This window comes from Charadrius vociferus, unplaced genomic scaffold (genome assembly GCF_000708025.1).
Source record: "Charadrius vociferus isolate BGI_N301 unplaced genomic scaffold, ASM70802v2 scaffold621, whole genome shotgun sequence".
Classification (NCBI taxonomy): Eukaryota; Metazoa; Chordata; class Aves; order Charadriiformes; family Charadriidae; genus Charadrius; species Charadrius vociferus.
Window position 1 is genome coordinate 573,028 of NW_009646926.1, and position 21,683 is coordinate 594,710.

At 46.6% G+C, this 21,683-nt stretch overlaps 1 protein-coding gene across 1 annotated transcript in view; it reads right to left on the reverse strand.

Moving 5' to 3' along the window:
• The window catches only part of NLRC5 (NLR family, CARD domain containing 5), a 51,706-nt gene extending 30,104 nt beyond the window's left edge, over positions 1-21,602 (reverse strand). Inside the window, exons 1-12 of the mRNA XM_009894490.1 lie at positions 21,588-21,602; positions 15,830-16,130; positions 13,405-13,467; positions 10,060-10,125; positions 7,071-8,826; positions 4,515-4,598; positions 4,056-4,139; positions 3,887-3,970; positions 2,099-2,188; positions 1,193-1,243; positions 756-821; positions 1-63 (exon numbers count right to left, since the gene is read on the reverse strand). Coding sequence (XP_009892792.1) covers positions 1-63; positions 756-821; positions 1,193-1,243; positions 2,099-2,188; positions 3,887-3,970; positions 4,056-4,139; positions 4,515-4,598; positions 7,071-8,826; positions 10,060-10,125; positions 13,405-13,467; positions 15,830-16,130; positions 21,588-21,602 — 2,723 coding nt within the window. The remainder of the gene's footprint in view (positions 64-755; positions 822-1,192; positions 1,244-2,098; positions 2,189-3,886; positions 3,971-4,055; positions 4,140-4,514; positions 4,599-7,070; positions 8,827-10,059; positions 10,126-13,404; positions 13,468-15,829; positions 16,131-21,587) is intronic.
• Positions 21,603-21,683: the final 81 nt, after the last annotated feature.

Below are 21,683 nucleotides of genomic sequence, written 5' to 3' on the forward strand. Positions count from 1 at the left end.
CAGCTCTGGAGAATGGCAACGATCTCCTCTGCATGTCGGGAAGACAGGCTGCGATGCTGCAAGCTGTGAGCAGGAAAGGTTAATGAGCAGTGAGGGGACAGGGGGAGCCCAGGCACTTCTGGTGTCTCTCTCCAAATGAGGGCACAAAGAAGCAGTATCAAGAGAGGGAGGTTTTACTCCCTGCTCTGCCACACAATCCTGCGCAAATTACTCTGTCTCTCTGCTGCAAAAGGAGTGCAGAGGGACGCACTTGCAGAGTGCTGTGCAAGTGCAATGCCTTCTGTGAGAGCCACCTGGCACTGCCATCCACGAGAAGGGGATGTATGTAATTGTTGCCATTGTGCAGAGTAGTGAGGGAACGAGAAGGAGGTAAGGGAGGGCCATTTCCCAGCTTTAACATGCTCAGATAACATTCCTGAGCTCTATTTCGAGAAAGCCACTACTCTCTTCTGTAGCACAGGCAAGAAAGAAAACTATATGGCTCATGCCTTTAGCAGTTATAAGAACATATGGCAAGATGGGCATTATCAAGGGAACTCTGCCTCTCTAGGGCTGTAGAGCCCATCACACAATAAATAAAGCCACTGACTGGGTCAGATAGGGATTTCTCTTGTTTCAGGTTTATTTCAGACTTTTTCGTATGTGGCAATATCCTCTGTCCTTAAGGACCAACACAGCTGCTATTCTTGTCCTTCTGCAGTACCTGTCATCTGCAAATCACATTCACCAGCAGGAACTTCAATGCTTTCTCTTACCATAACTTCACAAATCTAGGTGGAGTTACACGTTCCTTACTCTCTTCCCACCTCAAATCCAATAATCTGCAAACAAGCAAAATATTAAGGCCTTTGATATGCCTTCAGAAAACAGGAGGATCTGGGACCTGGGTAGTATTTTCTGGAAGATTTCTGGAAGAAACCACAAGGTCTGTGTTCTGTCCAACCATTTCACACAAGGTTTAGTGATTTTCAAGAGCCAGAAGAGCTCCATCAGGAGATGGGAGCACACTGTATATTTGAATCAACTAAGATGCAGGATGTTTTGCCTCCATGTGGGATTGTGCCACCACAGGAAGGGATAAATGTATCCCCCTGTGCCATTCTGTTGCTGGAGTGGTTTCTAGTGACACCAAGCTGATGGTTTGAATCAGCATAACTCTGAATATAGCATAACCACAAGTGCAGTTTCTCACCTTGGAACTTTCCCAGACGGGCCAGAAAAATATATCATCACAGTGTCCTTCCTGAAAAAGAGACCCAAGCCAGCGTTAGGGCAGAGGTGGAAGGATGCCAATTCTTTAGTAGAGGTGCTCAGTAAGGACCCATGTCTGGATGCTAAAGAGGGCCTCGACATCTGCCATGCTAGCACATTGCTACAGGCAAGCAATTGAGCAGTTGTGTGGCTAGAGGGCAGCAGGACACCCCACATGTTGAACTGGGGCTGTGATATAGACAAGAGAGTAACACAGTTAAGATTAGGCAGGGACTTTTTTTTTTTGGCAAGACCAACAGTTTGTTGGAAAGAAGTTCAGTAGAACCTCTATTCCAGCAAGAAAAATAAGAAGCAGCTGTATGCAATTTGATGTCCCTTGAGTCACACTAAGGATTAACCTGGACTGTTAAACTTACAACCATAAGAACTAGGAGTTAAAGATTCTACCTTTTCTCTGCCATCCTGGACCTATGAAAACATCAAACCCTGTAATTTAAGGGAACATAGAGCTAGAGCTACTTAAATCCACACCTTTTCAGTAAACTTAGCTGATTTATAGCAAATTTATTCTAGCTGGTAAAGAGTTTTCCAGCTGATATATTGCAGAGCTTAAAAGCAATTTTAAATTCTGTTCTATAAGAAGAAATATTACCCCCTGCAAATCAATTTACAGCCCAAGGATAAAATGACCTATTAAAAAAATACAAGAGAAAGTCCATAATATGATGAATTCAAATTTTGTTTCAAACAGAAAACAAAAATGATTAAAATTCATTTTTGTTGATTTTGATTAGCCAACAATTAAGCTGTAAAGCAGCATGCATTTAAAAAGTCAGCATCTAAAGACAACATATTTGTTTTTGTAAGAGCTCTCATGCATCAATACCTGACACACAGCTCAGTAGCATTTTGACATGCGATGACTTCCTTTGCCAAAATGAGAACAGCATTCAAGGAAAGATCATTGTTGCTCAGACTGTGAACAGGAGGAAGAACACAACCTCAGCTGCTGCACCCAACAGCACGCTCTTCTATTAGGCAAATGCCCTCTGTTCCACACCCAAACACCCCGAAGCGCACATTATTTTAGGGGATTTCTCAAAAACTTCGGAATTTTGCATTTAGGACCCAACAAAAGAATTACCAGATCACAGTTCCTCTCTGCAAGCTATAGCTCCCATGAATTTAGAATCAGAGATACTGCCTCTATGTGCAACAGAAGAATCCTTAACCGTTTCTGGTTAAGGTTTTTGGGTTATGTAGGGAATGTACTTTATACCTGTATGATTACACAACCAGCCCACAGTGCAGTTAAACCCTTGCTATTACAAATCCAATTTAAGTATGGCATATTAAAGCAGTGTGGTCTAAACCTTCACATTTAAAACATCCCCGAAGACACAATACTAGCAACCTCTAAGGATTTAGTCTTTAATTGCATGTTTATTCTGTTTCATTACTTGTTGAACCTCATTAAACATGAAACATAAGGTCTTGCTTCTACAAACCCTCTGCTTGTTCTCAGGGCCACAGAACACCTTTCCTGTGGGCCTCAAAGGAACCATCCATGACAACACCACCGTATGTGTGTAATAGAAATGCGTGAAGGAATGAGGCTTACAAATTGCACTGGCTTCCTACCTTTTCCATATGATAAGCTGCTTCTCTGAGGACATGCTGGCATTTCCCACAAGCTGTTATCAAATGTGCCCAGGAAAGCAGAGGAGCAGGTACATTCCTCCTTTCCTCCCTCTTTCCAACATGGTTGTAAACATTTCTAATCACACTGCAAAGCCAGTAATTAATTCCGGGATGGGGTCCAGCAATAACTGCAGATATGTTAGGTTCACTTGCTTGCGCCCAGGGCTATGTAGAAGAACTTTAAAGGCAGAATCACTCCCTTTTAACCAGTGTGGGTAGGCAATACTGTGGCTTTGCCTTCCCGCAGAGGCAGTATGGTTTTGTGGCTACCCCTCTCCTGTAAGGCAAACTACACTGACACTCCAACACTCACAGCAGCTCTGCTCTGCTTTGCCTGCTGCTGCTTAAACTGCCCCTGTTAGCTTTTCAAAGGCTTTAAATCCCTTCACAAATCAGGCTGGTTCTCTCCACCTAAAAAGTTGCAGATCCATGTTGGGAGTTTTCCTAGCAATCAGTCCCTCTCACTCAGCGCTGTGCCGTTACAGGAGTGTTAGAAGGAGTACAGGAGAACAGGGCTAACAAAAAAGCTAGGAAGACAGGGATGGAGCCATCCTCTCTCACACAGAGGTGAGGCATCTCAGCCTGAGCCCGACCATGGGGAAGAGAGGTGAGGAGGCACAAGAGGAAAAAGTCATGACAAGCACCAAGTCGAGCACATGCATTGTAATTCCTGGAGAGGTATCAGTGGTGCCACGACTCCCCTGAGATTATTTTAAAACACCTGGGTAAGAACTGGGAGGCTGAGTCTGTCTCAAACTAAACCAGGCCTCCAGCACAGCCCTGCTTGCACTTAAATGTCTGTGCCCCAGCTTAGTGTCCCACGTGTCCTCCACTGGCATCTCTAACAGCAAGCATCACCCCTTACACAGACATCCAGCAATTCTGATCTGATTAGGATTTAAACGCTCTCTGTTGCTGTGCTTGGCTTCATAGTGGCTACTGTTGTTAATAGGTTTAAGATATTTTTACTCACTCTATTTTCTTCAACTTTTCCATTCTGGAAAACAGGCCCAGCACCCTCTTCACTTCCAGATTCCGTATCCGATTGTCCTGCAAGCTGCACACAGATTCATTCTCATTAGTACCCCAGGTCTCCAAGGAACAAGCGGCTGATTTGAGGGTCATTGCCACAACACACTCACTTTATTTCCTCAAGCTGAAGGCACTGTGATGAAGCCTGGACCAAGTTAGTCAACCCCTCAGCTGTGATGCTCCCTCCTGTCAACCTGGAAAAAGAGAGAGTCACTCAAACCAAGCAGGGGGAGGACTAGCATCACGCGCAGAGCATGGCAAGCCTGTCTCAGCTGTGTGCCCATGCCACACTCCCAGCACACCAATGCAGAGAGGAGGTGGCCTGACTCTGCCACCTGCAGCCAACTTTATCCTCCTTTTCAACCAGGGCATTGCAATGCTCCTCTTGATACCAGCATTAAACAAGAGCCACCCATACCCATGCTCCTCTGCACAGCACTGCGTTATTCTCTATACAGTGCTGCACAGAGCAGATCAGCCTTGAGTTAGCAAATGTAATTAAACCACAAGATAGAAACAGAGGACAGATAGGAAGAGAAAAGGCTCTGACCTAGCAAGCAAAGACTTACTGTAGTTTCTTCAGGCCCCCCATTCCTCGTAAGCTCTTTGAAAGAGCAGCAGCAAAGTCATCACCACATCTCCTACTACGAAAGCTAAAAAATGAAGAAAAGGGAAAAAATATGAACACAACAAAAACTGAAATAAACTACCCCACAGAGAAGATTAATACATGATTTAAAAAAAAAAAGCACTGAAATTCTTTCTTAGCAGCCATTGTATCATGCTCTTTTTTGCAGCACCTTTACCTTTTCAAACATCTTTTTCAAAAAAAATCCAAAACATTAAACTTGCACACCAACTGCAAATGCCTCAAGAGACAGCTTGTGCCTTTTGATACAGTGACACCATGTGTAAGTGCTGTCACAGTGAAGAGTCGGCCCTGTTGCGTGTCCCACCCAAGTCAGGACATTGGAGACCCATTCATGAGACAAGGGGCAAACCGAACTCACACAAACAGAGAGTGTCTAACAGCTCTGGTGTGATGAGCTGCTGAGTTACGAGAGGGTTCATTTCAGGCCAGATACTTTAAATTTGGGTGGCAGAGTACTCAGAGTTGTCCAAAATATAAAAGACACAAGGTTTGTAGGGCAAGTACCTCTTCTATAGAAGGAGCTGGTGGTGTTGGAAAACACAAACAGACAAACAGGTAAGCTTCATGCACACAAGCTCTCCTTTGAATGAGCTGCAGGACGTATTGATTATGGGATGGATTGGTACAAAGCCCCCTGGGTTGCATGTCTCCCACAGCATGTTTGGGGGCCATGAAAGCAGCAACCCACCTGTGGCCCTGTTGCCCTAAGTGCCTCTGCCACCCTCCCCTAAACCAGAGGGAGTCAGGAACAAGCTGCAGAGATGTGGTGGTATGACGGACATGGCCCACGGTCCTTAGAACACACCTGAGGTGATGCTTCTTTACACAGGTTCTGTATAAGCAAGAGGCAGATGAAATGCTTGGGGTCTATCCTGGTTTGAGTGACACAGGACTAATTTATCTTTTAACGCTTAGGAAGACTGCACTTTTAGAAGACTCCAGTGTCTGAATTCGTGAAAATAATTACTTTCTAGCCAGCTATGGTGTGTGGTTTTCAAGGCCTCAGTGTTTTCGAGCTCGCCAGGTGCGGGGATGAGGAGGAACAAGACCTGAGCACTTGACCCAAGCTGCCCAACAGGATTATTCCATACCATGAACATCACATTCCATATAAGTTAGAAAGTTTGCTGCGAAGTTTGCCCCCTCCCTTGATGGCTGCTATCCTGAGAACTTTGTGCCCCGGTGCTGGAGCCCTGAGCCCTTCCCTTCCTCCCAAAACCACAGCGCTTGCAGTGTCCCACATTTGCTGTCCTCTGCTGGGAATGCAGGGCTTCCTACGGATAGAATGGGCTGAGTATAATCTTTGCATATTCTGTATTGGTATCAGGATCAATATTGGTTCTTTAGTGTTATTAATGTTCATTATCTATTCTTACTCTATAATCTGTTTATACTTCAACTTCCAGGTTTCCTTGTTTTTCCTGATGCACTTTCCTGGGCAGGGAGGGTCATCAGGTGATAGAACAATTGTCTAAATGACAATAAATTGTTATGGGTTTCTCAAACCATAACAGGGTCCCACTGCCCTTTGCCTGCCCTTCCAACAGACGGTACTCAGAGTGCTCCTATCCTGCGGACCATAACTGAACTCAGGCACAGACTTGAGTGTGTATGAGCCAAGGAAGAACCCTCAAAAATACCCTGTTCTATTCTCCTAATGCAAGGGAACAGCCTGACCATCCCTGGGCATCTGCCCAACCTGCTCTTTGAAAGCAGAGGACTCTGTGCACTGCCCTGTGCCTGCATTAGCAATTCAGAGTTAGGATGTATCATCAGAAAGCTTTTCTAACAGTAAAGTAAATGGTATTCCTATTTGTCTTAATGGAGGCAGAGAACAATCGATTACTGTCCTTTTTACAGTATCAATATCCAGGAACAGCAGCTTTCATGTCTCTGTTTATGCTCCTCTGCTTCATAGCAGACAATGCCATTCCCTTCAGGTCAAGCTAATTCTCATCCTGGCCGCTCCCCATCTTCTCCACATTAGCAAACTACACATATTCCTCCGAGTCATTCATAGAAATACAGAATGAGACCCATCTCGCAGCACAATCCCAAGAGATCCTCCTTGAAATGTCCGTCCAGCATTACAGCAAAGCAACGGTAGAGAGCACCTTAGAGTGCAGTTGTCATCTCCTGTTCACCTGGTTTATGGTGATTACACTTAGATCACAATTTTCTCATTTGCTTGAAGGATTCACCCTGCCTTTGCAGCATCAAGAAATACCTATCATTTTCTCTCTTGTCTACCAGACTAACTAACCTCTTGTTTGATTGTTTTAGTCAAAACAAAGCAACAAACAAAAAAACCAGCCAGAATGGATTTATCTCCTTAATATCCTTCAATCACTCAAAAATCATTATTTTATAAATTTCTTCAGTATCAAAGTTATGCTGTTCAGATTAGAACTTGCCCTTCCAACCCCATACCCCTTCTCTCCACCCACCAGCTCATACCACTCAGTGTGTTTACCTCAAGTGCTCTACATTTTTACAGCCAGCCAGAACCTCCAAACAGTCAATGTCCATGATGCATCCTGCAAAATCCAAATAAGTCAAATCCTGGCCCGAGTTTATGACAAAAACCAAAGCCGACATGTCCAGAGGCGTCAGTCTAAAGTTTTTAAACTCATACTTGAAATTCAGCAGGCTCCCGATGTGCTGGGCTACTTTGAGGTCTTGTGTTTCAAACGTGCAGTGGCAGAGCTCAATGACCTTAGGCCCAGTCAGATGAGTGGCTGCTAGTTTCTTGAGAGACTGCAGGATTGTGTCCTGCTTATCCTGCACCCAAGCTTCATCTTGTTCAGCTAGGAGCATAAGAAATGTTCTACATTCTTTTGATGACAAACCTGAGAGAAAGATGTGAAGATTCTCCATGAACTCAGTCTTTGTCTCGTTCTTTAAAGTCCACTTTGACTTCAGAGAGAACTTCTTCTTCAGGTAGTTCTTGTCCACCCTCTTACTTACCATGAGACAGAGTGCTGCAAAAAACTCCTGCAAGCTCAAGTGGACAAAGGCATAGCCAGCCTCTGGGCGAGTGCCACTCGTCTTCACCTCAAAGACAGTCAGCAGTCCATGTAAGGAAGCAAATTCCTTCACGTGCTCTGGAATATCACCAACATAAAAGACAAGCTTCTTATCTTCCAGGCCTTTCAGTGCAAGGTCACACAGACCCAAAATGGCCTTCTTGTTACAGTTCAGCTGAGTCTCCTCACCACCTGCACACTCTCCCTGCTGTTTGTTTATGAAGATGAGAAGCATTTTGATATAAAACTGTGTCATAGTCTGAGGAAGCTCCACACTCATCTGATGTTTAAGGAGCAAATACTCCAAACAGATGCACACAACATAACACAGAGCAGGGATGAGGCACATGCTGAGGAGCTTGGTGTTGTTCTTCAGGTGAGCAATGGCTTGTTCTCTGAATGAATGCTGATGAAAAAAGCGGTTGACATATTCCTCAACCTTCTCATGGTCAAATCCCCAAATTTCTGCTAGCACATCTACCGTGTTTAGTAAGAAGTCAGGTAGTCTCTTAGGTCGGCTGGTGACCAACACCGTGCAACCAGGTAGGAGCTTCCCATGACACAGGTCTGCAAAGAGCTCAGATATGGACATATGGGAGGTAAGAGTTGGGCCTCCCATAGAAGAGGATGACCCACCCATGTTAGCTGCAAACTCATCCAGCCCATCAAAGATGATTAGTGTACGCCAGGCATTTTCCAGGAGGTACTGGAACACCGCATCATGGCTGTCTTCTGGCTGAAGGAACAGGTCAAACAGAAGTTCCTTCAGAGTCAATTTTCTTTTTAATAAATTGAGCTGCCGAAACTCAAACAGGAAAGTGAAGAGAAACTGAGGTAGGACACCCTCTGCCCATTTCTGACAAATCCTGTGCATTAGCATGGTCTTGCCTGTACCTGGTTTACCAAGCAAAAAGATCACCTTTGTCGAGCCCAATGGGACCACACTACGAAAGAGATCTGACACTTTCACGGCTGTATCTGCACATTCTTCTGGTTCTGGAGCGCTTGCCACATCATCTCGGGGTTTATCTGTTCTCTCCTTTAAGCGAGAGGCTTTGCTCTGCCGAATGACAAGGTTGACGAAGGCCTGGTTGAAAGCCAGTGGCTTTGTTTGTTCCTGTGCTGCTGCTTCTGCTGCTCTCCTGCTTCCATACCTCTGGCAGATAGAATTGGCGAGGAGATGCCGGTACTTTTCAGCTGAATCTGAGAGAGGAGACAACAGAGTGAGCATGAGGGTGAAAAAGCTCATTCTGATCCATGACAGATCCAAAATACTAGCACTTATACACAGAGGGGTAAACAAATACAAATGGCCCTGGTGAGGGGCTGCTCCACAGAGCTAGGTAGAGAGGACAAATTCTGAACATGTAAAACTTAACCATAATTTTTCCTATTTTTGCACAGGAGCCAAAGAAGAAGAAAATTCAAGGAAACAGTGAAACAGCTTTAAATGAAAACTAAATCTTATTACCTCTTTAAGATGAGAATTAGGTATTGGTGTACCATGTGTATAATTCCCTGTTCCCTAGTTCCCTTTGCACCCATGCTGGCCTCGTGCCACCTTTGCTCAGCTATCTGCACCTTGGAACAGACATATCTTTCACTTTGAGAATTTGAGATCCCTGATCTCAAAAGCATCTCTTTCTTGAAGAGAGAACGGTGGCAAAAATTAAGGGCGCCGCTCAGCACCTTCTGAAAAACATTATCCTCACTGCTGTTAAGTTTGCTGAGTTTTGCCAGTGGGTAAGATCTTGTCTTCTGGGAGCTCCTTCTCAAGAACTTTCCTGTATGCAAACTTTCAGTCAAAAACTGGCTCCAGCCTAGCTCCCCCACCAGACACTGGACAGTGCTGGACTGTGGGGACTATAAGGCTAAAAGCAGAGGTAGAAAAGAGTAAAGAAGGGCTGACAACTAAGGAAAGGATGTAGACACTGGAGTTATACAGCCCACAGGTGTGCTCAGGCTACCCAGTCTTTCCTGCAATTACTCTGCCTCAACTTCGTCATCACTCTTCAGTTACTTCTCTCCTTTATGGCAAGCTGAAATCATACGAGATTTTAATCTGCTAGAGAAACTGCACAGCCTTCAGTGGGTTTTAAATTGTCAGTATGTTTCCTGATTTAGTTAAAAACAAACAAATACAGGGACGACCTACAGCTGAGTGCTTTACTGCCATATCACACTTGAAGGAAGTCCTTAGCCTATGCTATCTGCATGCCTTCTGCTCAGGTAGATGTAAAATTTCTCTCAAAGAGAAATGGATATTTCTTGTTATTTGCCAGGTCCCATCGTCTGTATATTTTATAACCTGTTGCATTAAAAGTTTATGCAGCTACTAAACAGAAGTTTCCCTCAATGCGGGAGGTTTTCTTGGGTGTTTCTGTGAAGAAGTTCAACAGCCTCTCCACCACCACCACTCCTGGAACACCTGCGTACCTAGTCGTGGCTGTTTAACATCCTTATCACTCACAGAGCTGCTGCGATGGCGATGTCGAGCAAAACCTGAAAATGGAAAAGACAGAAACATGTCAAAAGAGCATTTTGAATGGCAGCTTATTAGAGCTGGGCAAGACTCTCGAGCAAAGCATTTGGGGAGCTGAAGAGGCAAAAATCAGAGAGACAAAACTATTTGCAAATTCAGGCTGAGTTTACAGAACCGCTTTTGCAAATGCTGAAGTAAAAGCAGAGGTGCATGTAGCTATAAAAAGACAGCTTGGGCTGGTCCTCATGAGGCTAATCCATCCTCTTGTCCCACTCCAAATATACTACAGCTCTCAGGAGTGACCTATGGGTCTGGGACGGATTAAAGACCTTCAGTAGTGGAGCTCCCTGAATTTCTCCAGGCAATTCATTCCGCCACTTCAGTTTATTATACAGATTTTCCTAGTGGATAACATCAATCCTGCTTGCCACAGTGTGATCTGCTACTTCCCTGTTCCATCCACTTGAGTGTTTTCGCAGAGAAATCAAGCAGGTCCTTCCTCCTCCCTGGTACATATGATCAGCCACAAGGATTCAACATTATCTAATATTGGAACATGACTTTGCACTTCACAGAGCTGTTAATATCCAAATCTTACCATTCTCAGCCAAGAGATCTGGCACACTGAGGTACAAGCTGCTGGTGGAAGCCTGGCTTTGAAAGTCTTTGCAAGAAATGATGTGAATTTTAAAAGGCATGTTTTGCAAGAAACGTGTTAGGTTTAGTAAATGATGTTCAGATCCTTTTGCTCAAGCCCCTCATTTGCTTAGAAGCACAGTAACCAGTGCCAGAACCTTAGCGAAAAACTATTACAATAGCCTGCCAAAAAGCATCGTAGGAAATGACCCTACTGGCAGCACAGCTGCTGCAAGGCAAAAAAAATGAGGTACGTGCAACTCTGGGTTTGGAGGAGCATATAGAAGCAGAGAGCATTAAGGGCTACAGACAGCCTCATCAAAGACTTACAGCACAAGCACTGCAAAGTTACGTAGGGCACGGAGGAAGTGGTTCTGCATATGAAAGAAGCCTGGCAGACTTGAGACAGAGATAAACCAAACAGCAGTACCACATCTCCCTGCTACACACTGTAGCAAAGTCCACAGCCCCATTTATTTCAATTGTTCTCCACTCCTCCTCAGGATTTAAGTCCACCCAAAGCAGGATAAGCCCATGTGATGGACCTGAAAGAAAGCAGGAGCAGGAAATATCAATGACTAGACATATCTCAGCGCCACAGAAAGTTTCCTTGTGAGCAAAGCCAGCTGCCAGGTCAGCCTCCACGAGCTCAGCTGGCCAGGGAGCACTGTGTGAAGGAGCTACATGTACTGCTGTGACAAGCCGCCCTGGATTTTCTGAGACTGACCACAACCACCTCACTGGTGAGTCTTTCTGTAGGCTGAGCGATGTGTCTGTCTTGCTTTGAACACAGAAACTACTCTATTACCCTGGGGAACAGGGCAGGCAACAGCTATTTCTGGGGAACACACAGCTCAGACATTCCCAGGGTTGCTCATTCCCTATTCATTTATGGCGCACTCTCAAATGGAGAGAACGGGAAAAACTGAGAGGCACGAGTCATTCTTTTCTTAATTGGTTCTAGTAACTGTCAGCACTATTTTCAAATTTCTATTCAGCCAGCTACTGGTGAGATCGACCACCTCCTCACTAGGGCGGCACAGCAGCAGTCTGTCTGCAGAACAAAAAGGTCGCTTTTGTTTTCAAGATCTGAAAACTGCATGTGACATACGAGATACAGCATTTGCAGTGCTATGACTCAGAAGTAGGCTCTGAGTGAAAAGCAGAGGCCAAAGAGTCTCTGTGATGATCTGTCGTGGTTTAGGCCAAGTCGGCTACTGGGGACCTGGGGGACCCCAGATTGGGACCGACAGATGCTCCCCTCTACCTCTCTTCAAAGAGAGGGGCATACAAACATCTGGAACTGCAAAGGGTAGGCTGGGAGCTACAATTTAAAACAGGTAACACCAGCAGAGATGGGCAAGGCAGGGAGTGCTCACTGCTTGGGGGGCGTGGTGCTAAAAGCCTGCTTCTGTCTGCCCAGGAGCAGCGAATACAAACAGCAGATGGCAAACACACAAGTTACAAGGTACCAAGGGAAGTGGCAAACCTCAGCAAGAAGCAGAACCAGCTCTGCAAGAAGGTCCTGTTGCTGTGAGAAAAAAAAAAAAAAAGAGCAGCTTTTCCTTCAAATTATCTGTTTTTCACCAATGGGTAATCCAGCACCAAACCCACTCCCTGCCACCAACACTAAGCACCTCTACAGGACACAAGGACACACTTTGCTTTCGGCACTGCCAGCATCCTGGCTCAGTGGCTCCTCTGTGCTGCAGCCTGCAGAACACCAGGCTTCATTTCCTGCTGCTTCGTTTTCCCCGAGCACATATTTCAGGAAGACACAGCAAACTGACAGCAGCTTTCTGTGATAATCTGGATTCCTTTTGCCATTACCTCCACTGTTTATCCTCTTACAAAGCTGGATGCCAGAATCACATTCTTTCAAAAAACGCTCTTCACATCAGGAGGACCTCAGCTGGTGTTCCATTTTCTGGAAACTAAATACCTGGTGACTACGAAGGCAACTCAGAACTTAGCAGCTTCCAGTTGTTCGAGCAGCTGTTACATGAGGGCCCAGGGACATCACTCAGCAGAGGCACATACCTTCAGTATTTTCACATTGCACCCAAGGCTTCTGATGGACATTCAGGTGATGGATGCTGCTGCAAAGTGCCAAAGGATGAGGAGGGATCTTGAAATCAAATCCCTCATTTCAGGATCTGCACTCAGTAGGAAGGCCTCAGTCCCAAATTCACCCCTGAAAAAAGCCCTAGAAGTACTATTACCCATTCTTTTAAGCTCCAATTCTGACAATTCTAAAACGGTTTCTGCTGGATCAACTCCCAAATAGTCTGTCTTCTCTTCCTTTAAAAGCAACACCAACTTCCTCCACCTACCAATGAGCCAACCACAGTAAAAGTGCAAAGACAGGGGATTTTGCAGAGTGGATGGGAGATTCCCTTGGCTAGAGAAACTAAAATGAGCAAGTTCCTTAGCAGAGCCAAGGCCAACAAGGTTTTTCTGAAATTCAGGGAGAGAAAACAAAACAGGGGAGGTTCATCTGGAAAGCACCGAGGACAGAAAAATCAAACCTGAAGTTGCAGCGGCTCCCCCATACCTTGCCAGTGCTGTGGCCAATACGTGGGACACTTGCAGCCCTGCCCAGCACATGGGCAGAGAAGATAAACTCCGAGAGCATAGCTCTGCAGGGCCTGTTCCAGCCTTACCTTTCAGCACAGACGACTGGGCACTCACATCTGTGCATGCTTCTTGTTTCTGGCTTAAGTTACCTAAAGGAGTTGGATTAGAAATGAAATACTGTGAGTGTCCTGCTCTTGAAACCTGGGGTGCTGCTGGCCAAAGTCAAAGGACAAGCAGCTCGCAACACCCACCCAGTGATACAAAGCAAGACTCAGTACGAGTGCTGATGAAACACAGCCAGGTTTCAGGCTCCCCATCTGGTCCTTTCCCTTCAGATTGCTCTGAAATACAGTTAACCTCTGCTTTCAAGGGAGGAGTGAAACAACTTTTCTCTATGATACAAACTCAGAGCGTGGGCAGCTCTGGCTCATCTAAAACCACACCACAGCCAAAAAGGGAAGCCCTACTCTCCCCGTCACTGCCAAGGAGGCGTTTCTGTGATGAAACCGTTGGAAGAGTCAGTTAGCAACCCAGTCAAGGGCCTTTTCTGACTCAGTGCGTGGCTCAAGCCACCACAAAACCCCACTCAGCACAGCCAGCCCCACTGACAACGTTCACAGTGCTTCAGAGGAAGATCCTGCATGGGCCAAAGAGGAGTCCATATACTGCCAGGAGTCTTCTGTTCAGATAAACGCATGCCTGAAAGCATTGCTCTCCAAGTCTTCATACTCTCTTACTCCTCTCACTGTCATTTCCAGCATTTCCCAGCTGGGACTGCAGGCCAGGACTCTGGTATTTCTAGCTCCAGCATCAGCACAAAGCAACAAAGAACAAGGCTCCAAACAGACACACGTGCTGCACCGTGGCCTCACACAAAATCTGTGCAACGGCTCAAATATCCCGACTCTTGCTCTGCATGCCACGTAAAGCAAAGTAAGTCAGTTCTGGCACAGGAAGACTCGATCCCGCTATTCCTCCACTACTCATCCCAAGCACTGCTTGGGCTGCCCCTCAGGTTGGTTTTGGCCTACACCAGTTCCCAGTTGGGCTCACCGTGCAGACATAAACTCTTTTCCACAGGAGTCACTTCAGACGGTTAATCTTGCCTAACCTAAGACTGCTTCACTACTCTAAAGCGTGGTCCCGTGTTATCCTCCTCCTCCAAACCACCAACTCCTGCCCATGTCCTTGGGACAGTCCGTGCTACGCAGAGGGTCAGGGTTAACTGAAAGCCAGCCCTAGAGGAAAACCAAAAGCAATTCATCTTCAGAAGGATCAATGATGCTAAACCGTTAATACTACAGTTAAACCAGCATAAGCCAACTCCAAAACCTTAAGAGATGTCTTCTTTTATGATATGCCACAGCATTTAAAAGGAAGAAATCTGTTGCGGCTTCAGTCCTGAGGGAAAGCCCCTATCAGCCCTTGTTCCCTGTTGCCTGTCTGGTCTTTCCTCCGATTAACCTCTGCAAAAGTAACTGCTGCTGGTTGGTTACCAACGGCTGCATCTGTCAGACTGATGCAAGTAAAGACAAGTTACTGCAAGCAGGATGTGAAAGACAGTACCGCTGAGACGTTCTTGCCCTTCTGGATCAGGAAAATAAAAAATAGCACAGAACAAAAAGGTAGTAATTTTTTCTCCTTCAAATAAATCAATCCAAAAATTCACCTCAGCTTTATTGGAGAGGGGGTGCACAATTTTTATTGGGTTTGGCTTTTTACATCTAATTTTTTTTTTACCTCAACTTACACTTCCAAGCCAAAAGTTGTGCTTCCGAGAAAAGAATACCACAACAAATTTCAGTGGTTTCTAAACCTTCCTTCAAGAAATCTGGAAGAGAAAACTTGGCAAAATAAACTTTCTCACCATGAAATATGGACTGAATATTTTCTGATTAAGGAAATCATTGCCATCGAGAAACTCCTGAGCTACTACTTCATCAATGTCTTCTCTATCACAGCTGTTGTGACGCTCTCCACTCTCACAAAAGCAATTGGGAATCCCTACAGCACAACACATTTCAAATGGTCTTAATTAGTGTCTCAAGAACACTATTTTCTGGGCAAAGTGACTTTGCCCTTGGGGACACTTCCAATTCAGGAATCCAGATGATGTGACCACACAGTTTCCCAGAAGGTCCACAGAACCCTCCATCCTCAAATCAGGCCAACTCTTATTGAAAGAGTCAAGAAAGTGCCCACCAACACCATCAAGGTGTAACACGACTGGTGAAAAAGCACGTCTGAAAATGTGATTCCAGTGATTATGGTGAAAGACAGGGTGGACCAGAAGGAAAGACAGATCACTTTTTAAACCAAGTGGCTGGGTTAAAAAGGCTGGTAGCTGCCTGGACACCACGGAGAGAACTGCCACCTCTCACTGAGACTCACTGACTGCACAAGCGAGGGCACTGGTGGTGTCACTGCCTAGACTGGTCTGCTGGCTATGGGGCGCCAAGGCTCTGGCTGTGTTCGGAGACAGTCAGAGGAAGCTGGACCGATCTCCATTACCTTCTCCTGCAGAGCTTATGAGCAGTATCTCCAGATCCAGGGGGAGGTCGCACTCCATACAAAGGTACTGTGCAAACTGTTTCCACGTGGCAGGGCCAGCTTTCTGCAGCAGGTCAAGAAGAACTGAGACTGTTTCTCTGTGGTTGGTGACGGCATCCAGGCCATTCAGGGCCACCGCTGGGAGGAAGCAGCGGGAGGTCATGAGCAGCCAGTCAGGACGGTGACTGAGGAACTCCACTAGCTGGGGGCGGGCACTTGCTATGGCTGCTTCCAGGTCTAGATCATCATTCTGAAATGGAGGCTAGACGGATGAAACCAGAAAGGGTAGCAATGAGCATAGCAGTGAGAGATGTTCACCCCCACAGCCCTGCTGCCCAGCAGCCAGCACAGTCCTTGATGACCTGACCTGCTTTTCTACCCCTTGGTCCAATCCAGCATTTCTTATCTGCCTTACTTTCACCGGGTCGTGTAGCAAATCCCAGCCCAGCCATTCCACAGTGCAAGGAGCGCAGTGCTTTTCTGCACAGTGCCTAATGCAGTGGTACTACCAAGTAATGTTGGTACAGGAGCCAACAACAGGAGTCAGTGTCTCTGGCATCAGCCAAGGAGAAGCTTTATTGACGTTCGCATTGCTGCAGTGACTATCTGCCAAATATAACATCTTGGGCAGCTTTCACGTGCAGCAGGACCTCTGGGAAGGCACAGGACTCAAAGTGTGTATTTAGCTGCACAAAGGGCTCAAGCAGCTGTTCTCGCAGCTTGTTTTGTGGGGATGAACAACTCACTTCTGCTTTGGTAACAACATCACCCTCAACTTCCACTGCCTTCCCACAGCAAAGCCACACAACATACGGTCTCCTACCTGCATTGTTGTGGGGTCGGCCGCCTCTCAGCTGTCAAATGCAAAGGTGGCTCCTGCTCCATACCCTGAGGAAGAACTGATCTGCCAGCGGCAGTGTTTCAGCACACAGGGATAGCCCAACGCATGATGCACTCCTGTATGCAGTTGCCTCCCTCGGTGCAGAAGCCTAGGGATAACAACAACAGGGCAGGATGTAGATATGAAAGAGCACAGGCAATTACACAGGTCCCAGATTTAGAAGCTCTGCCTTTGATCGTGGGGTGAGCTACAGAGCTTTTCATCTCTAGGTAGCAACCTGAACTCAAACCAGCAGTGACCACAAATTTTGGACATTTGAGGATCCAGGATCCACACATACCAGTGTGATGAAAATGCAGGACTGACCCTTGTGCCCTAAGATGCAAGTGAAGACAGGCTTTACAGGAAGACTTCGAGGGAGTCACAGCTTTCCTGGTGTCACTGCCTGACTTGAGTTGGTCTTCTGTGGTCTAGTGAAAGGTGTCCCTGCTTATGGCAGCAGGGTTGAAACCAGATGATCTTTACAGTCTCTTACAACCTAAACCATTCTATGCCAGCCTGCTGCTCTTAGCCCCTCCATGGAAGCTGATGCAGAAGAAACAGCAGCTTGTTCAAGTCAGTCACACCAGAAAAACTGTGAAAACCTGATCCTCTGCGGTTACACAATTCTCGCAAAAGAGTTTCAGGTGCAGGGGCCTGAAAACACCACCAGTGCCAGAGCAGCCCCTCCGCCTCTCAGCAGAGATGGCAAAAGGAACTGTTTCTGGCTGGTGTCCCGCTGGCTGCTGGAAAGTACATTCCTCCAAACACCCTCCAGCAGGAGTCCAGCTCAGGCTACATCAGCATCAGGACTGCGCCACTGTGCTATCCCCTGCAGACAGCTGCCGACACTAGTGTTCAAAGCCAGCTCCAACTACAACTACCATGACCGTGTTTGCAGAAAGGCTGTGAAATAGAAACCAGAGGAAGCAGCCTCCATGCTCCACCTCCCCACCAACTGCCTGTCTTGCATCACTCCAGGTCCAAGACTGCTGCCATACCTCAAGTACTGTGTCCAGTTTTGGGCCCCTCATGACAAGAAAGACATTGACGTGCTGGAGCATGTCCAGAGAAGGGCAATGGAGCTGGTGAGGGGTCTGGAGCACACGTCTGATGAGGAGCGGCTGATGGAACTGAGTTTGTTCAGCCTGGAGAAGAGGAGGCTGAGGGGAGCCCTTCTCACTCTCTACAGCTCCCTGACAGGAGGGTGCAGCGAGGGGGGGTCGGTCTCTGCTCCCAAGGAACAGGCGATGGGACAAGAGGAAACGGCCTCAAGTTGTGCCAGGGGAGGTTTAGATTGGATATTAGGGAAAATTTCTTCACCAAAAGGGTTGTCAAGCATTGGAACAGGCTGCCCAGGGCAGTGGTGGAGTCACCATCCCTGGAGGTATTTAACAGACAGGCAGATGTGGTGCTGAGGGACCTGGTTTAGTGGTGGACTTGGCAGCGTTAGGTTGATGGTTGATGATCTTAATGATGATCTGGTTGACTTGATGATCTTAAAGGTCTCTTCCAACCAAAATAATTCTATGATTCTATGGTGTGGGAGAAATTCCCACGGCTGCTGTAACACCCAAGTTTACATGGGGTGGGATCAGGCCAATGACCAACCTCATTCAACTAAGAGCCAGTAATGCTGTTGAATGGAAGCATCCTGTTGGGTAGAATTGTTTTATCCCCTGTCAAGGCTGGCGCACACAGTGCCATTCCCCAGTTCCTGAGGAAATCCCGTCCCAACCCAAGAGCAGCAGCCACCCCACCACTACCAGGGTAGAATGACAGGGGAGTCATGCTGCTGAGCCCACCTTCTCCAGTGTTCAGCCCTCACTCCCCAGCCATGCTCTCCTCTGCACTGCCCATTCAGGTACCTATAGGAAAGTGCACCACAGGCCTTCAGGCGTTTTATTTTTGCCGCCTTTCCTGACCTGGCCAAGGAGTAAAGTGGGAGATCTCTTACGGAGCCAAGGGAAGAACTCAAAACAGAAGTGGAAGACAGAAGGATGCTCTGATAGAAAGAGCCAAGACCTTCCCATCTGCACCCGGACAACTCCCAATGCATCAGAAAGTTACACTCTTGCTGGAGTGACCTCACGACAGAGCCATGGCGCTCCACAGGGCTCACTGCATGGAGATAACATCATCTCCTCACGTCGCTGCTGGGTATGGCACACACCCAGGAGCAGAAGACAAAACAAAAAGCAGGCACCAGGTTGGAGGACTGGAGGTGAAACTCCTCAAGAATTTTGTCCCGCTCATGTTTAGAAGGATACCCGTTCTCCCGTAACCCAGCCCTCTCTGTGCTGCCCCTTCCAACAGCCTTGGATGTTCTGAGATGGAGTCAAATTAACACAGCAAAGGGATATAGCCCAACAGAGTGCTACAGCAGAGGACTGGACGGGAAGGACTTATCAGTGTCTTCTGTTTCTGTGCTCCAGAAGCCAAGCAGAAATCCAATAGGAGCAAAGCTGCTGATACTGTATGCTTTTTTACCAATCTCTGACTCTCCAGGTCAAAACCTTGTCACAAGTTGGTTATTATGCAGCATCATCATATACTGCGATAATATAGTATCACTGCAAGAAAGACTCTACCCAGGCTCCCGTTCCAGATCAAGCTTTCAGGACATGTTGTATAAGTAGTGAGGCAGCTCTGGGATCCATCAAAATGTGGGTAAAACCCCCAGTTTGTAAAAATTCTCTAATGCCTATCATTCACTATTCTAATGCAAACAACAAAAAAGTTCCTGGTAAACTGCTATGAAAATTAGGCGTAACCAGGATCAGTTTTCTCCTCAGGCTATTTCCATGATGCGGAAAACTGGAACTCTGAACGTGACTGAAAAGGACTCTGAAAGCTTTCAATCAAAACGTTTTATTCTGAAACTCATTTTATATTATCAATTATACAAATAAAGAATGCTAATAGTAACACATGCGTTAAAAACAAAGGAAACTATGTTTCAACTAACCGGAAAGCTTAAAAGAAAACATTTAAACTCTTCACATTTAAAGAAATTGCAGAATAACAGGGCTTCCTGCAAAACAAACTTCCTTTCCCAGTCTATCTTTAGGGACTTTTATTTTACGTTTCTCCAGCCAAAACTCAGAAACCTCTAGACAGCAATGCCCTGACTTCATTCCCCTGATGACCAAGAACTACCTACTTAATAAGATTGTATTAAGTAAATAAATAAGAAAAATCAGACCTTCATGCTAATGAAGACTGAAAGCCATTCAGGCAAAGACTAAACTCATAGGAATTAATGAAAGTGAGATGAAAGCTCAGGCAATACCACACAACTCCTATACTACTACTGCTCTGCTAAACAAGACCACCAGAAACTATGGACAGCGACCTACAGCAAAATGCCTCTGAGCTCAAAACAAAGCTCAAACCTCCCAAGAAGACCCAGAAAGCTCTTGAGCCTTGAGCCTTGCCCTCGTCCTTCAAATACAGAAACACCACAATAAAACACTGCAAAAAACATGCCTCACCTCGCCTCCCCTTCTCTCCGCGGCTCAGCATTTGTGCCATCCCCAGCCAGGAAAAATAAAACCGAAATGTGAAGCTCCCTGTTTCAAGCCTTGCATGCTTGAGGAGCACACGCTACTTACTGAAAGCCCAGAAACAGAGTGGTGGCACCGAAAACAAAGCGGGGGGGTGACAAAACAAAGGAGCTGGGGGACAGCGTCCACCACCTCGATGTCTTCGCTTGCTAACCCACTGCTCTGCTGAGGCACACAGCCCTTCGCTGCCTTTTGGGACCTGATGAACAAAATGAAAGTAAAATCAGGTAGGAATTCCCCTACTGCGACTCATCTGTGGTAAAAACAATGTCATGAGGAAAAAAAATAACTGGAACAGCGGAAGAGTGTTATCCTATTCTAAAATCTACAGCTGCATGATAACTAAGTCAAGCTTTTGGAGGGTGGTCCAAAGAAACGGGACTTGGGGTCAAACACTCTCACTGGAGTAAACTCTGCCCCGGTTGTGGTTAAGGCTCTTGCAACGGGAATATTTTTATTTATATGCATATGCCTGATTATTCTGGTACACAGGGAAATATTTATTTACCGTTTCCATTGTAGTGAGAAAAAAAAATACCAACCTACCTTTCCTTTGGAATGGGGACAAGGTTTAAGTGAGAATGTTGCAGAGGTGAATGATTTGAGGAAAATCCTCGGGTTTCTGATAAACTGTGTGCACAGAGATCCCCAGATCTAGCCAGATAGGGTGCAACAAACAATGAAGTATTGTTAATACTTTTCTAGATACCAGAGGAAGCTACATTGGAAAACCAGATGCAGCCTGCAGCCCAGTCCCAGACAAGGCAAGGTGGCCCTCAGTGCTGCTTCAAAATGTGTTTATTGGGAAAAAAAAAGAAATAGGGAGGTTCCGGCGATGCTGGATATAGACACTCACTTGCTCTGGTGGTCTCGCCTTGAGCACAGTGCGGGGGACGGGGGGAGCTCTGGGAGAACCAGGGGTGGATGGAGGGGACCAAGGGTGGATGGAGGGGACCAGGGGTGGTGAGGAGCAGCTGGGGAGGCGAGGGGCAGCGCCACCGCCACGCTCTGCCCCATTTTGCCACCGTCCCCATGTGGGTCTGGCCCTCCACACCTCCCACCGGTGTCCCCACTGGCGCAGGAGCTGGTGCAGCACCGCCAACGCAACCCCTTTATGGCCAAACGTGCCATCCTGCGCCTATAAAAACTCAGTCTCACCCTTGACAGCCTCCCATACATCGCTCCAGCTTATAAAAGCTGCGATTTGGGGGGGTTTGCACTTATTTGCTCCCACCACCTGGGAGCGAAAGTCACCTTTAGCAACTCTTCCCACCTTAGCCTTCAACATGGCGCAGCCGGACCCCCTGCCCCCCCAAATCTAAACCCTCGTGGGGTGCCCTCTCTCCACGACGCCTTCGCCACGGGCGGG